The sequence below is a fragment of the Pan paniscus genome, chromosome 20 (genome assembly GCF_029289425.2).
Source record: "Pan paniscus chromosome 20, NHGRI_mPanPan1-v2.0_pri, whole genome shotgun sequence".
In the NCBI taxonomy this organism is placed as follows: Eukaryota; Metazoa; Chordata; class Mammalia; order Primates; family Hominidae; genus Pan; species Pan paniscus.
In genome coordinates, this window is record NC_073269.2 from 15,203,692 (window position 1) to 15,219,398 (window position 15,707).

A 15,707-nucleotide genomic window follows, 5' to 3' on the forward strand; every position below is an offset into this window, starting at 1 on the left:
GATGGCCATACCCTGAGGTTCTGGTCCAAATCTGGGACTTTCTATGACCTTCTGGGTCTCTAGTGAAAACTAAAGACTCCTCTCCAGAAAAAAACATTTGGTTTCTAATGAGGCCTGGAATCTCATTCTTGACCTGGGGAGCGGAATCCCTTTTTGCAGTACTCCCGGGCCCTCTGTTGGGGCCTCCCCTTCCTCTCCAGGGTGGAGTCGAGGAGGCGGGGCTGCGGGCCTCCTTATCTCTAGAGCCGGCCCTGGCTCTCTGGCGCGGGGCCCCTTAGTCCGGGCTTTTTGCCATGGGGTCTCTGTTCCCTCTGTCGCTGCTGTTTTTTTTGGCGGCCGCCTACCCGGGAGTTGGGAGCGCGCTGGGACGCCGGACTAAGCGGGCGCAAGGCCCCAAGGGTAGCCCTCTCGCGCCCTCCGGGACCTCAGTGCCCTTCTGGGTGCGCATGAGCCCGGAGTTCGTGGCTGTGCAGCCGGGGAAGTCAGTGCAGCTCAATTGCAGCAACAGCTGTCCCCAGCCGCAGAATTCCAGCCTCCGCACCCCGCTGCGGCAGGGCAAGACGCTCACAGGGCCGGGTTGGGTGTCTTACCAGCTGCTCGACGTGAGGGCCTGGAGCTCCCTCGCGCACTGCTTCGTGACCTGCGCAGGAAAAACACGCTGGGCCACCTCCAGGATCACCGCCTACAGTGAGGGACAGGGGCTCGGTCCCGGCTGGGGTGAGGGGAGGGGGCTGGAAGAGGTGGGGGAAGGGTAGTTGACAGTCGCTCTATAGGGAGCGCCCGCAGACCTCACTCAGAGGCTCCCCCTTGCCTTAGAACCGCCCCACAGCGTGATTTTGGAGCCTCCGGTCTTAAAGGGCAGGAAATACACTTTGCGCTGCCACGTGACGCAGGTGTTCCCGGTGGGCTACTTGGTGGTGACCCTGAGGCATGGAAGCCGGGTCATCTATTCCGAAAGCCTGGAGCGCTTCACCGGCCTGGATCTGGCCAACGTGACCTTGACCTACGAGTTTGCTGCTGGACCCCGCGACTTCTGGCAGCCCGTGATCTGCCACGCGCGCCTCAATCTCGACGGCCTGGTGGTCCGCAACAGCTCGGCACCCATTACACTGATGCTCGGTGAGGCACCCCTGTAACCCTGGGGACTAGGAGGAAGGGGGCAGAGAGAGTTATGACCCCGAGAGGGCGCACAGACCAAGCGTGAGCTCCACGCGGGTCGACAGACCTCCCTGTGTTCCATTCCTAATTCTCGCCTTCTGCTCCCAGCTTGGAGCTCCGCGCCCACAGCTTTGGCCTCCGTTTCCATCGCTGCCCTTGTAGGGATCCTCCTCACTGTGGGCGCTGCGTACCTATGCAAGTGCCTAGCTATGAAGTCCCAGGCGTAAAGGGGGATGTTCTATGCCGGCTGAGCGAGACAAAAGAGGAATATGAAACAATCTGGGGAAATGGCCATACATGGTGGCTGACGCCTGTAATCCCAGCACTTTGGGAGGCCGAGGCAGGAGAATCGCTTGAGCCCAGGAGTTCGAGACCAGCCTGGACAACATAGTGAGACCCCGTCTATGCAAAAAATACAAAAATGAGCCGGGTGTGGTGGCCCGCACCTGTGGTCCCAGCTACCCGGGAGGCTGAGTTGGGAGGATCCTTTGAGCCCTGAAAGTCGAGGTTGCAGTGAGCCTTGATCGTGCCACTGCACTCCAGCCTGGGGGACAGAGCACGACCCTGTCTCCAAAAATAAAATAAAAATAAATATTGGCGGGGGAACCCTCTGGAATCAATAAAGGCTCCCTTAACCAGCCTCTGTCCTGTGACCTAAGGGTCCCCATTACTGCCCTTCTTCGGAGGAACTGGTTTGTTTTTGTTGTTGTTGTTGTTGTTGTTTTTGCGATCACTTTCTCCAAGTTCCTTGTCTCCCTGAGGGCACCTGAGGTTTCCTCACTCAGGGCCCACCTGGGGTCCCGAAGCCCCAGACTCTGTGTATCCCCAGCGGGTGTCACAGAAACCTCTCCTTCTGCTGGCCTTATCGAGTGGGATCAGCGCGGGCCGGGGAGAGCCACGGGCAGGGGCGGGGTGGGGTTCATGGTATAGCTTTCCTGATTGGCGCCGCCGCCACCACGCGGCAGCTCTGATTGGATGTTAAGTTTCCTATCCCAGCCCCACCTTCAGACCCTGTGCTTTCCTGGAGGCCAAACAACTGTGGAGCGAGAACTCATCTCCAAAATAACTTACCACGCTGGAGTGAGACCACGAATGGTGGGGAGGGGAGGGTCCCACGGACATATTGAGGGACATGGATACGCAGAAGAGGTATCCATGTGGTGGCAGCCGGGAAGGGGTGATCAGATGGTCCACAGGGAATATCACAAACTCGAATTCTGACGATGTCCTGGTAGTCACCCAGCCAGATGAGCGCATGGAGTTGGGGGTGGGGGGGTGTCAAAGCTTGGGGCCCGGAAGCGGAGTCAAAAGCATCACCCTCGGTCCCTCGTTCTCGCGTGGATGTCAGGGCCCCCGCCCACCGAGCAGAAGGCGGACTCAGGGGCGCTCCAGGGTGGCTCGAGCTCACACACGCTGAGTAGACACGTGCCCGCTGCACCCTGGGTAAATACAGACCCGGAGCCGAGCGGATTCTAATTTAGACGCCCGCGAACGCTGCGCGCACGCACACGTGTCCTCGGCTCGCTGGCACTTTCGTCCCGCCCCCTCCGTCGCGTGCCGGAGCTGACCCGGAGGGGTGCTTAGAGGTATGGCTCCGCGGGGTCAAAAGGAGAAGGATCAGTGAGAGCGGCATCCCCACACCCTCCCCTAGAACTGTCCTTTCCCCATCCAGTGCCTCCCAAATCTCTCTTAGTCCCCAAACGTATCCCCGCCCTAAGGGGCGCTGGTGGGAGGAGCTAAATGTGGGGGCGGAGCTCGGAGTCCAGCTTATTATCATGGCATCTCAGCCAGGGCTGGGGTAGGGGTTTGGGAAGGGCAACCCAGCATCCCCCGATCCCAGAGTCGCGGCCGGGGATGACGCGAGAGAGCGTGGTCGCCCCCAGAAGGCCCCGGGCCATCATGCCGGCCTCCACGTAGACCCCAGGGGTCGCTCACTCCTGCCAGCTCGCCTTCACCAAGGCCAGGAGCTTAGCGCACGCTCGCCTCCCGCCCCCCCGCCGCCTCTGCCGCCGCCCCCTCCTTGGAAACCAAGTTACCAACGTTAAACCAATCCCCGAGCGCAACTCTGCCTCCCCCACACCCCACCCGCCGCGCCGCGCGGAGCCGTCCTCTAGCCCAGCTCCTCGGCTCGCGCTCTCCTCGCCTCCTGTGCTTTCCCCGCCGCGGCGATGCCAGGGCCTTCGCCAGGGCTGCGCCGGGCGCTACTCGGCCTCTGGGCTGCTCTGGGCCTGGGGCTCTTCGGCCTCTCAGGTAAGAGCCCCGCTCTGGTTCGGGGTGGACAGGGCGGGGGCGGAGTCCCTGGACCTGAGAAACGGCCTCCTGTCCCTCCCAGCTCCGCCCTCGCCTCGCTCCCACGCCTCTGCCCCCACCTCGAGCCTGAGTCTTCTCCCCTTCCCCCTCCTCCCCAACACACACCCGAGCCCCAGCTTCCTGACTCCTCGATAGCCCCTACCCGCTTCGAGATCCTAGGTGTTCTTCCGCACCCAACCCTTCGCCCTGGAGACCCAGTGTCTCTCCTGTCCGCTCCCCGGGTACCTCCTTACGCTCTGCTGTGCACCATGGTCCACGGACTGGCATCTTCCCCACTCGCGGTCCGCGAAGACTCCATCTCTCCAACTACCCTGACTCAGAGGCGCTGTTCCCGCTCCACCCAGAGCCCTGGCAACCGGGTCCCTCAGCTGTTCCCGCGGTTCCTTCCATGAGCCCAGCCTTGAGTCCCGGCTCCGTGTTCTTCACCGGGTGTAGGGTCCTTCCTGATCCTTGACCCAGCCTCGTCTCTCCTTTGCCCTTGCCGCAAACGCACTCTCCTCGTATCCCGGCATTCTGCCAGGACCCTGAGAACTGGTTCATCCCCCATCCCCCATCCCGGGTCCCCTTCTCTCAGCCTTGCTGTGTTCATCCAAGAACCCACCTTTCCTCTCCTCTACGCCCTCCCCCCATGCTTTCCCGCCGCTCCATCGGCGCTTTGGAGACCATGGCTCTCTGCTACCACGTCCCAGAGACACCCTCGAGGTTTAGACTCTGGGAGCGCGCCTTTAAACCGGAGGCCTGGGCAGGACGCGGGACGCCTGGGTTCTTTCCCTGGCTGCAGCCTCTCCTCCTCCTCCCCGCCCTCTGAGAACCCTTGACTCGACATAGGGGCGCTAAGATGTCAGGGAGTTGGCTCCCCAGGCTCAGCCCGCGTTTCCCTGGGCAGCGGTCTCGCAGGAGCCCTTCTGGGCGGACCTGCAGCCTCGCGTGGCGTTCGTGGAGCGCGGGGGCTCGCTGTGGCTGAATTGCAGCACCAACTGCCCTCGGCCGGAGCGCGGTGGCCTGGAGACCTCGCTGCGCCGAAACGGGACCCAGAGGGGTTTGCGTTGGTTGGCGCGGCAGCTGGTGGACATTCGCGAGCCGGAGACTCAGCCCGTCTGCTTCTTCCGCTGCGCGCGGCGCACACTACAGGCGCGTGGGCTCATTCGCACTTTCCGTGAGTTCTGGGTGGCCACGCGCGTACTCCACTACTCTCCCTCCCTCCCAGGCCCCGCCCCCTGGGTCCCAGGGTCCTCCCCTTCAGGCCCCACCTTCTGTTCCAAGTCCCGGCGTTCAAAGAGCTGCGGACTCTTCCCCCTTGCAGAGCGACCAGATCGCGTAGAGCTGATGCCGCTGCCTCCCTGGCAGCCGGTGGGCGAGAACTTCACCCTGAGCTGTAGGGTCCCCGGCGCCGGGCCCCGTGCGAGCCTCACGCTGACCCTGCTGCGGGGCGCCCAGGAGCTGATCCGCCGCAGCTTCGCCGGTGAACCACCCCGAGCGCGGGGCGCGGTGCTCACAGCCACGGTACTGGCTCGGAGGGAGGACCATGGAGCCAATTTCTCGTGTCGCGCGGAGCTGGACCTGCGGCCGCACGGACTGGGACTGTTTGAAAACAGCTCGGCCCCCAGAGAGCTCCGAACCTTCTGTGAGTGGGTGTGGGGAGGAGATGGGGACCCAGTGGGGTCGGTCGGTGTTTAGGAGGTTTAGAGGTAGATACATCTGAATGCTGATCCCGACTTCAACCCTCGCCGGCTGAGCTGTTTCCCCCTCCGTGCCTTGAGGATGATAATACGATAAGATAGTGCATGTCAAGTGCTTAGGACATATTGAGCGCTCGGAGTTCGTTCAAACTTGGTTCTTCGACCCCTAGCCCTGTCTCCGGATCCCCCGCGCCTCGCTGCTCCCCGGCTCTTGGAAGTTGGCTCGGAAAGGCCCGTGAGCTGCACTCTGGACGGACTGTTTCCAGCCTCAGAGGCCAGGGTCTACCTCGCACTGGGGGACCAGAATCTGAGTCCTGATGTCACCCTCGAAGGGGACGCATTCGTGGCCACTGCCACAGCCACAGCTAGCGCAGAGCAGGAGGGTGCCAGGCAGCTGGTCTGCAACGTCACCCTGGGGGGCGAAAACCGGGAGACCCGGGAGAACGTGACCATCTACAGTAAGGAAGGAGGCGGGGTCTCCGCGGCTCCGAGGTGGGACCAGAGGAATGAGAAGGCGGGGCGAAGAGTGGGCGGGACCTCAGTACCGGAACAGGCGTGGCCCGAGTGTCCCGAGGGGGCGGGGCCGGTGGGGGCGGAGACGTAATCGCTGGGGAGGAGGAGCCTGTACAGCCTGAGAGGCGGGGCGCGGTACCCTAGTTCGGTCTCAGCACCCCGAGGATTCAGGCAGATAAAGGGCGGGCCTTGACCGGAGGGAGGGGTATGATCAGTATACTCCGACCAAATGCTCTGCCCCCAGGCTTCCCGGCACCACTCCTGACCCTGAGCGAACCCAGCGTCTCCGAGGGGCAGATGGTGACAGTAACCTGCTCAGCTGGGGCCCAAGCTCTGGTCACACTGGAGGGAGTTCCAGCCGCGGTCCCGGGGCAGCCCGCCCAGCTTCAGCTAAATGCCACCGAGAACGACGACAGACGCAGCTTCTTCTGCGACGCCACCCTCGACGTGGACGGGGAGACCCTGATCAAGAACAGGAGCACAGAGCTTCGTGTCCTATGTGAGTTGGTGATAACCCCTCGCCCCCCACCTCCTGGTGACTTCCAAGGACCCGCCTGCTCCCTCGCCGTGTCGTGGAGGCGGAGCCATTTCTTACGTCTAAGCCTCTGTAACCCCACGCCCTGCCCGCAGACGCTCCCCGGCTAGACGATTCGGACTGCCCCAGGAGTTGGACGTGGCCCGAGGGCCCAGAGCAGACGCTGCGCTGCGAGGCCCGCGGGAACCCAGAACCCTCAGTGCACTGTGCGCGCTCCGACGGCGGGGCCGTGCTGGCTCTGGGCCTGCTGGGTCCAGTCACTCGGGCGCTGTCAGGCACTTACCGCTGCAAGGCGGCCAATGATCAAGGCGAGGCAGTCAAGGACGTAACACTAACTGTGGAGTGTGAGTGGGGGTGCGCAGGGTGCATTTCTATCTGGTTCAGGGTCTGGAGGGTGGCCAGCCTCCAGGGAAGAGTAGGAGTAGGGTATGAGGTGTCCCTTTGGGTGAGGTTTTGGGAAAGGGAAGAGGCTGGTTAGTGGGGTTGGAGAAAGATCTTGGAGGATGGAAGGGACCGGGTGGGCGTGCCCCTAGCCTAGGGCGTGGTATTTGGGCGGAGTCGTGGAAAGGCGGGCAGTCCGGAGTGTTTAAGTTTTTAGACCGAAAAAGGCGCCACTGGTGGCTCAGGAAGCTCCCAGACAGAGTGCATGGCTCGACTAGCGTGACACCTCCTTGGATCGGCGTCCAAGGGTTATGCAGGGACAACACTTCGTGGAAGCCTTGCCGCGCCAAGGAGGGTCTAGGGACGTCAGATTTGCCCCCAAACCCCAAAGCCAACAATACACTCCCTCCTCCAGACGCACCAGCGCTGGACAGCGTGGGCTGCCCAGAACGCATTACTTGGCTGGAGGGAACAGAAGCCTCGCTGAGCTGTGTGGCGCACGGGGTACCGCCGCCTGATGTGATCTGCGTGCGCTCTGGAGAGCTCGGGGCCGTCATCGAGGGGCTGTTGCGTGTGGCCCGGGAGCATGCGGGCACTTACCGCTGCGAAGCCACCAACCCTCGGGGCTCTGCGGCCAAAAATGTGGCCGTCACGGTGGAATGTGAGTAGGGGCACCGCGGAGTTAGGCAGGATCTGTGGGACAACCCCGGCTGGACTTCCTGGCCCCCGTGTGAGCCCTTGCAATCCTGTTTCCCAGATGGCCCCAGGTTTGAGGAGCCGAGCTGCCCCAGCAATTGGACATGGGTGGAAGGATCTGGGCGCCTGTTTTCCTGTGAGGTCGATGGGAAGCCACAGCCAAGCGTGAAGTGCGTGGGCTCCGGGGGCGCCACTGAGGGGGTGCTGCTGCCGCTGGCACCCCCAGACCCTAGTCCCAGAGCTCCCAGAATCCCTAGAGTCCTGGCACCCGGTATCTACGTCTGCAACGCCACCAACCGCCACGGCTCCGTGGCCAAAACAGTCGTCGTGAGCGCGGAGTGTGAGCGAGGCCCAGGCGGGTAGGGAGCAGGGGTGCCCCACGGTCCAGGCACTCCCTGACATCCCCCATGGCTGCTTTGCAGCGCCACCGGAGATGGATGAATCTACCTGCCCAAGTCACCAGACGTGGCTGGAAGGGGCTGAGGCTTCCGCGCTGGCCTGCGCCGCCCGGGGTCGCCCTTCCCCAGGAGTGCGCTGCTCTCGGGAAGGCATCCCATGGCCTGAGCAGCAGCGCGTGTCCCGAGAGGACGCGGGCACTTACCACTGTGTGGCCACCAATGCGCATGGCACGGACTCCCGGACCGTCACTGTGGGCGTGGAATGTGAGTGGGGGCAGCACCGGATGGAGGGGACACGGTCCTCGGAAGAATGACTCGCAGCGGTGGGAGCATTCAAGGGCACCTCTCCCAATCCCATTCTCGGGGACAGGGAATTCCAGCCTAAACCAGGGGGTAATGAAAATTCTAGCCAGGCGCAGTGGCTCAGGTCTGTAATCCCAACACTTTGGAAGGTTGAGGCGGATGAATCACTTGAGGCCAGGAGTTCGAGACCAGCCCGGCCAACATGGCGAAAACCCGTCTCTACAAAAATTAGCCGGTCGTGGTGGTGGGCGCCTGTGGTCCCAGCTACTTGGGAGGCTGAGGCAGGAGAATCGCTTGAGCCTGGGAGGCAGAGGTTGCAGGGAGCCGAGATCCCGCCACTGCACTCCAGCCTGGGCAACAGAGTGAGACTCTTTCTTAGGAAAAAAAAAAAAGAAAATTCTAGGGAATAGGAGCACGGCCCTCCTCAAATCCTGGATTAGAACACTGACCTGGGCTTCACCTCCTTCCATTCGGTGAAGAAGGGCGAGGAATTTTAGCCGCAACAGCAGCCTGATTGTCGGGGAAGGAGGCTCTGATAGGAGGCAGGATCCTCTTCTGCCCATCAGAGGCGCGGTGGTCTCCCATCGATCGTTGTGGGCCGGAGCAGGGCATTTGATCAGTGGCTGGGCCGGCGCTAAGCCCCACTTCACCTTCTGTGCCCTTCAGACCGGCCAGTGGTGGCGGAACTTGCTGCCTCGCCCCCTGGAGGCGTGCGCCCAGGCGGAAACTTCACGTTGACCTGCCGCGCGGAGGCCTGGCCTCCAGCCCAGATCAGCTGGCGCGCGCCCCCGGGGGCCCTCAACATCGGCCTGTCGAGCAACAACAGCACCCTGAGCGTGGCAGGCGCCATGGGAAGCCACGGCGGCGAGTACGAGTGCGCAGCCACCAACGCGCACGGGCGCCACGCGCGGCGCATCACGGTGCGCGTGGCCGGTAAGTGGCAGCTGGGGAGAGGCGGGGCGAGGTATCTGAGAGGGGGCGTGACCTGGGTCTTGGTGCGGCCGGCCCCGCCTGCCTCCGTCTCGGTCCCGGTAGACTAGACGGAAGTGGGACAGAGTAGAAGTCAAAGGTGCCTGAGCGGGTGGGGCTGTTGATCGCACTTTGAGGGATGGGAGATGGAGGTGGCAGGGGGACTGAATTCAAGGGGAGGGACCCTCCGGGGCCGTCACTGCTGCAGGAAAGGACTTTAAAACTTGGGATGGATTCTGCGTGGTGGATACTTGACCCAATTCACAATCCACTGTGGGGAAGATTGGGGAGGGACCAAAGTCATTGGATGATGGAGGGAGAGAGGGGTCAAGATCGCCTTCTCTCACTTCCTGAAGCTCCTGGGGCTGGGTTCTCTCTGGGGTCGGGGGAACCTGACCTGGTCCTGCCGATCCTCATTTTTTGGGGGATGGGGAGAGTTGACTTGTCGCCAGGGGGCTAAGTGTGGTCACGGGTTTATATCCCCATGGGCTGAAGTGCGATATAAATCGGGTCTCGGGTCGCCCTGGCACTGGGAGTGGCCTTATTGCATGGGTTGTCTCCCTTCTCCCAAGGCCAGACAGTGAGCTCCCCGGGGCATGAGGACTGACTTCGTGCCTGTAGGAGTGCGGGGGGCGGTGGGAGAAGCCCCCCGGAGCTTGGCCACCCTCCGCGAGGGTCTCCACCCCGCAGGTCCGTGGCTATGGGTCGCCGTGGGCGGCGCGGCGGGGGGCGCGGCGCTGCTGGCCGCGGGGGCCGGCCTGGCCTTCTACGTGCAGTCCACCGCCTGCAAGAAGGGCGAGTACAACGTGCAGGAGGCCGAGAGCTCAGGCGAGGCCGTGTGTCTCAACGGAGCGGGCGGCGGCGCTGGCGGGGCGGCAGGCGCGGAGGGCGGACCCGAGGCGGCGGGGGGCGCGGCCGAGTCGCCGGCGGAGGGCGAGGTCTTCGCCATACAGCTGACATCGGCGTGAGCCCGCTCCCCTCTCCCCGCGGGCCGGGGGACGCCCCCCAGACGCACACGGGGGCTTATTTATTGCTTTATTTATTTACTTATTCATTTATTTATGTATTCAACTCCAAGGGCGTCACCCCCATTTTCTACCCATCCCCTCAATAAAGTTTTTATAAAGGAACTCCCTGTCTCCGCTTCTGTTTCTGCAAGGTGGAACAAGCCCAGGGTTCCAGTCGTGACCTCCCAAGTTATTCATTCAAAAAGCGATTTTTGAGAGGGCCGGGGGTGGTGGCTCAGGCCTGTAATCCCAGGACTTGTGGGAGGCCCAGGTGGGAGGATCCCTTGCACCCAAGAGTTTCAGACCAGCCTGGGCAACATAGGGAGACCCTACAAAGAATATTTTTCAAAAATTAGCCAAGGCCGGTCGCGGTGGCTCACGCGTGTAATCCCAGGACTTTGGAAGGCCGAGGCGGGCAGATCACGAGGTCGAGGTCATGAGATCGAGACCATCCTGGCCAATATGGTGAAACCCTGTCTCTACTAAAAATACAAAAATTAGCTGGGCATGGTGGTGCGCGCCTGTAGTCCCAGCTATTCGGGAGGCTGAGGCAGGAGAATCGCTTTAACCCCGGAGGCAGAGGTTGCAGTGAGCCGAGATCGTGCCACTGAACTCCAGCCTGGCGACAGAGCAAGATTCCGTCTTAAAAAAAAAAAACAGGCGTGGTGGCTCACGCCTGTAATCCCAGCACTTTGGGAGGCCGAGGCGGGCGGATCACGAGGTCAGGAGATCGAGACCATCCTCGCCAACACGGTGAAACCCCGTCTCTACTAAAAATACAAAAAAAAAAAAAAAAAAAAATTAGCCGAGCGTGGTGGCAGGCGCCTGTAGTCCCAGCTACTCAGGAGGCTGAGGCAGGAGAATGGCATGAACCCGGGGGGCAGAGCTTGCAGTGAGCCGAGATCGTGCCACTGCACTCCACCCTGGCAGACAGCAAGACTCTGTCTCAAAAAAAAAAAAAAAAAATTAGCCAGGGCCGAGCACAGTGCTCTCGCTTGAATCCCAGAACTTTGGGAAACTAAGGCGGGGGGAGGGGGGGTCACTTGAGGTCAGGAGTTCGAGACCACCCTGGCCAACGTGGTGAAACACCTTCTCTACTAAAAATACAAAAAATTAAGGCCGGGCGAAGTGGCTCACGTCTGTAATCCCAGCACTTTGCGAGGCTGAGGCGGGCGGATCATGGGGTCAGAAGATCAAGACTGTCCTGGTTAACATGGTGAAACCCCGTCTCTACTAAAAATACAAAAAATTAGCCAGGCGTGGTGGCACATGCCTGTAGTCCCAGCTACTCAGGAGGCTGAGGCAGGAGAATCGCTTTAACCCTGGAGGCAGAGGTTGCAGTGAGCCGAGATTGCACCACTGCACTCCAGCCTGGGCAACAGAGCAAGACTCTGTCTCAAAAAAAAAACAAAAACAAAAACAAAAAAATACAAAAATTTAGCTGGGTTGTAGTGGCACACGCCCTGTAATCCCAGCTACTCGTGAGGCTGAGGCAGGAGAATTGCTAGAACCCGGGAGGTAGAGATCTTGCCATTGCACTCCAGCCTGGGCAACAGAACTAGACTCTGTCTCAAAAAAAAAAAAAAAAAAAAAGTGTTTTTTGAGGGGGCTGGGCATGGTGGCTCAAGCCTGTAATCCCAGGACTTTTGGGAGGCCCCGGTGGGAGAATCCCTTGCGCCCACGAGTTTCAGACCAGCCTGGGCAACATAGCGAGACCCTACAAAAAACATGTTTCAAAAAAAAATTTTTTTTTTTTGAGATGGAGTCTCGCTCTGTTGCCCAGGCTGGACAGCAGTGGCACTATCTCTGCTCACTGCAAGCTCCGTCTCCCGGGTTCATGCCATTCTCCTGCCTCAGCCTCCCAAGTAGCTGGGATTACAGGCGCCTGCCATCACACCCAGCTAATTTTTTTTTGTATTTTTAGTAGAGATGGGATTTCACCGTGTTCGCCAGGATGGTCTCTATTCCTGACCTCGAGATCCACCCGCCTCGGCCTCCCAAAGTGCTGGGATTACAGGCGTGAGCCACCGCGCCTGGCCTCAAAAAAAAAATTTTTTTTTTTGAGATGGAGTCTTGCTCTGTCACCCAGGCTGGAGTGCTGTGGTGTGATCTTGGCTCACTGCAACCTCTGCCTCCTGGGTTCAAGCAATTCCCCTGCCTTGGCTTCCCAAATAGCTGGGACTATAGGCATGCACCACCACACCCAGCTAATTTTTGTATTTTTAGTAGAGACAGGGTTTCACCATGTTGGCCAGGCTGGTCTCGAACTCCTGACCTAAGGTGATCCACCTGCCTCGGTCTCCCAAAGTGCTGGGATTACAGCTGTAAGCCACCATGCCTGGCGTATTTTTCAAAAATTAGCCAGACATGGTGGTGCATGCCTGTAGTCCCAGCTACTTGGGAGGCTGAGGCAGGAGGATCCTTTGAGCCTAGGAGGTCAAAGCCACTTCCAGCTATGATATCGTCATTGTGCTCCAGCCCAGGTGACAGAACAAGACCCTGTCTCTAAAAACAAACAATGAAAAAATCCAAAAACTTTTTTTGAACACCTACTATGCGTCAGGCACAATCTAAGCTGTCTTTTTCTTTTTCTTTTTTTTTTTTTTGAGACGGAGTCTCTCTGTCGCCCAGGCTGGAGTGCAGTGGTGTAATCTCAGCTCACTGCCAGCTCTGCCTCCCACGTTCAAGCGATTTTCCTGCCTCAGCCTCCTGAGTAGCTGGGATTACAGGCGCGCGCCACCACTGCACCCGGCTAATTTTTGTATTTTTAGTAGAGACAGGGTTTCACCATGTTGGTCAGGCTAGTCTCGAGCTCCTGACCTCGTGATTCACCTGCCTCGGTCTCCCAACGTGCTGGAATTACAAGCCTGAGCCACTGTGCCTGGCCCGGCTGGCTGTCTTTTCTCAGTGTGACCTAGAGCTCGTCCTCTCTCAGTGCCTGTTTTCCCCTCTCTTCACACCCTTGGGCAGGGGTGGGGACCTCACTCCTTCCTCCTACTTATCTCTTCCACCCAGCACTGCCCTCTGATCCGGGTCACTCTTGGAGGTGGGAGCTAGGTGCTTCCCCCAGGCCTGGTTACCGGCAGAGCTGAGGCCGCCTTGCCAGGGTGGGTGGAGGCCCTCTCCATTGTGCCTCTGCCCTGAGACTTCAGTGAGACCTTCCTGGGCAGGCACTGGCTGATGCTGTGGGTGTCAGCCCTTAGCATGTCCCCCCTGTTAAAGGGTGCACCCCTGCCCCACCCTCAATGCCTCCTTTGTCCTGTGTCCACCCACAGTGCTTCAGTTTACCCCCACCCTGCCTTTCCACTCAGCCCATCATGATTCAGAACAGACACACACAGGGTATCCGCTGCAACCCCCACTACACGGCACCTTCCCCCCTCATCCCCAACAGCATAAGGCACAGCAGCTGGGCCTCCTCCCCACAGCCTCCTCCTCTGCCCCTCCTCCCTCAAAAGCAGGAACACGGAGCCCTAGAGAAGGAAGCCAGTCCCATGCAAACATGTAATGAGCAAAGATGAGACAGGGAAATGGCACAAGAGGGCAGGCCAGTGCTCGGTGCTGGAGCCAGGGGCCAGGTATAACACCCAAAAAGGCACCAGCCAGGTGCAGTCCCTGCCACTAACAGCACCTCACCTTTTCTGCCTGTGCCCTCCCTACTTAATGATCTCTCTCCACTCCTACTGACCTCAAGGTCTCTTTCAGAGCCTTCAGATGAGATATTTATTTTAGTAGGTTGGTGCAAAAGTAATTGCTGTTTTTGCCATTGAAAGCAATGGCAGGCAGGGCATGGTGGCTCACGCCTGTAATCCCAGCACTTTGGGAGGCCGAGGTGGGCAGATCACGAGGTCAGGAGTTCAAGACCAGCCTGGCTAACATGGTGAAACCCTGTCTCTACTAACAATACAAAAAAAATTAGCTGGGCATGGTGGCACACCCCTGTAGTCTCAGCTACTTGGGAGGCTGAGGCAGGAGAACTGCTTGAACCCTGAAGCGGAGGCTGCAGTGAGCTGAAATCACACCACTGCACTCCAGCCTGGGCCACAGAATGAGACTGTCTCAGAGGGAAAAAAAAAAAAAGTAATGGCAAAAACTGCAATTACTTTTTCTTTCTGTTTTTGTTTTTGTTTTTTTTTTGAGACGGAGTCCACTGTGTGACCCAGGCTGGAGTGCAGTGGCGCAATCTTGGCTTACTGCAGCCTCCGCCTCCCAGGTTCAAGCGATTCTCTCCTGCCTCAGCCTCCCAATAGGATTACAGGCACCCACCACTATGCCTGGCTAATTTTTGTATCTTTAGCAGAGATGGGGTTTCACCATGTTTGCCAGGCTGGTCTCGAACTCCTGATCCACCCACCTCAGCTTCCCAAAGTGCTGGGATTACAGGCAGGCATGAGCCATGGTGCCCGACTTTTTTTTTTTTTTTTGAGACAGAGTCTCACTTTGTCACCCAGGCTGGAGTGCAAAGGCAAGATCTCACTGCAACCTCTGCCTCCTGGGTTAAAGCGATTCTTCCACCTTAGCCCCCTGAGTAGGTGAGATTATAGGCACGTGCCACCACACCTGCCTAATTTTTGTATTTTTAATAGAGAGGGGGTTTCACCATTTTGGCCACGCTGGTCTCAAACTCCTGACCTCAAGGGATTCGCCCACCTCAGCCTCCCAAAGCGCTGGGATTACAGGCATGAGCCACCGCGCCCGACCTCCTTAACTCTTTTATTTCCTTGCACACTTTTTCTCTGTAGCCCAGCTCACAACTTAACATCCTCTTAGACATATACCTGAGGTTTTTTTTTGTTTGTTTGTTTTTTTGAGAGGGAGTCTCTCTCTGTCACCCAGGATGGAATGCAGTGGTGTGCTCTCAGCTCACTGCAACCTTGCAACCTCTGCCTCCCAGGTTCAAGCAATTCTCCTGCCTCAGCCTCCCGAGTAGCTGGGACTACAGACACATGCCGCCACACCTGGCTGATTTTTTGTTTTTTAGTAGAGACAGGGTTTCACCGTGTTGCCCAGGCTGGTCTCAAACTCCTGAGTTCAGGCAATCCGCCTGCCTTAGCCTTCCAAAGTGCTGGGATTACAGGCATGAGGCACCGCGTCCTGCCTCTGAGTTTTTTTTTTTTTTTTTTTTTTTTTACTGTCTCCTAGAACATCAGCCCCAGTAGAGCAGGGATCTTTGTTCTGTTCACCACTGAGGGTCCTCATTGGGTCCTAGCACACACAGTTGCTCAATAAATGTTGAATAAGTGGGTAAAGACAGCCACGAGCTTGCAGATATGTGTTCAAGGTGTGTCCTTGCAGAGAGCTTCTCTATACTTGGCACTGGAGAGGCCTGTCGTGGGCAAGGACATAGATGTGGCGACCTCAGACTTGAGAACTCCTGGGGCAGTAGGGGAGATGGATGTGGATAATGTAACCATAAGCCTTCCTTTCTATTTTAGACTGAGTGGTCAAGGAAGGCTTCCAGACAATGGAAATTCTGATAGGTTCTAAGAGGGAGACCAGCAACGAGCTGAACCGGAGGCTGACACAGGGTGAGAGTGGGAATGTCTATTTTATTTTTTTTTTGGAGACAGGGTCTCACTCTGTTGCTCAGGCAGCAGTGCAGTGGCACGATCGTGGCTCACTGCAGCTTCAACTTCCCAGACTCAAGTGATCCTCTCACCTCAGCCTCCCAAGCAGCTGGGAATATAGGTGCATGCCACCACATCCGGCTAATTTTTGTATTTTTGGTAGAAACGGGGTTTCACCATGTTGCCCAGGC

At 58.9% G+C, this 15,707-nt stretch overlaps 2 protein-coding genes across 2 annotated transcripts; both read left to right on the plus strand.

Moving 5' to 3' along the window:
• The first annotated feature begins 110 nt into the window (after window positions 1-110).
• Window positions 111-1,882, plus strand: ICAM4 (intercellular adhesion molecule 4 (Landsteiner-Wiener blood group)). Its single transcript, XM_003809594.7, has 3 exons — window positions 111-687; window positions 817-1,119; window positions 1,267-1,882. Exons 1-3 carry the CDS (start codon window positions 294-296, stop codon window positions 1,383-1,385), a joined length of 816 nt encoding a protein of 271 aa, XP_003809642.2. The 5' UTR covers window positions 111-293; the 3' UTR covers window positions 1,386-1,882.
• An 816-nt stretch (window positions 1,883-2,698) lies between these two features.
• ICAM5 (intercellular adhesion molecule 5) lies at window positions 2,699-10,072 on the plus strand. The gene is made up of 11 exons (XM_034946172.3): window positions 2,699-3,408; window positions 4,355-4,624; window positions 4,772-5,092; window positions 5,318-5,605; window positions 5,905-6,159; window positions 6,291-6,539; window positions 6,992-7,237; window positions 7,334-7,612; window positions 7,695-7,934; window positions 8,640-8,906; window positions 9,633-10,072. Exons 1-11 carry the CDS (start codon window positions 3,327-3,329, stop codon window positions 9,908-9,910), a joined length of 2,775 nt encoding a protein of 924 aa, XP_034802063.2. The 5' UTR covers window positions 2,699-3,326; the 3' UTR covers window positions 9,911-10,072.
• Window positions 10,073-15,707: the final 5,635 nt, after the last annotated feature.

Coding starts and splice junctions, on each gene's coding strand:
- ICAM4 (XM_003809594.7), top strand. CDS start 294: ATGGGGTCTCTGTTCCCTCTGTCGCTGCTGTTTTTTTTGGCGGCCGCC. Junction 688..816: donor CTCCAGGATCACCGCCTACA/GTGAGGGACAGG, acceptor CCCTTGCCTTAG/AACCGCCCCACAGCGTGATT. Junction 1,120..1,266: donor ACCCATTACACTGATGCTCG/GTGAGGCACCCC, acceptor TTCTGCTCCCAG/CTTGGAGCTCCGCGCCCACA.
- ICAM5 (XM_034946172.3), top strand. CDS start 3,327: ATGCCAGGGCCTTCGCCAGGGCTGCGCCGGGCGCTACTCGGCCTCTGG. Junction 4,625..4,771: donor TGGGCTCATTCGCACTTTCC/GTGAGTTCTGGG, acceptor TCCCCCTTGCAG/AGCGACCAGATCGCGTAGAG. Junction 7,935..8,639: donor CGTCACTGTGGGCGTGGAAT/GTGAGTGGGGGC, acceptor TGTGCCCTTCAG/ACCGGCCAGTGGTGGCGGAA.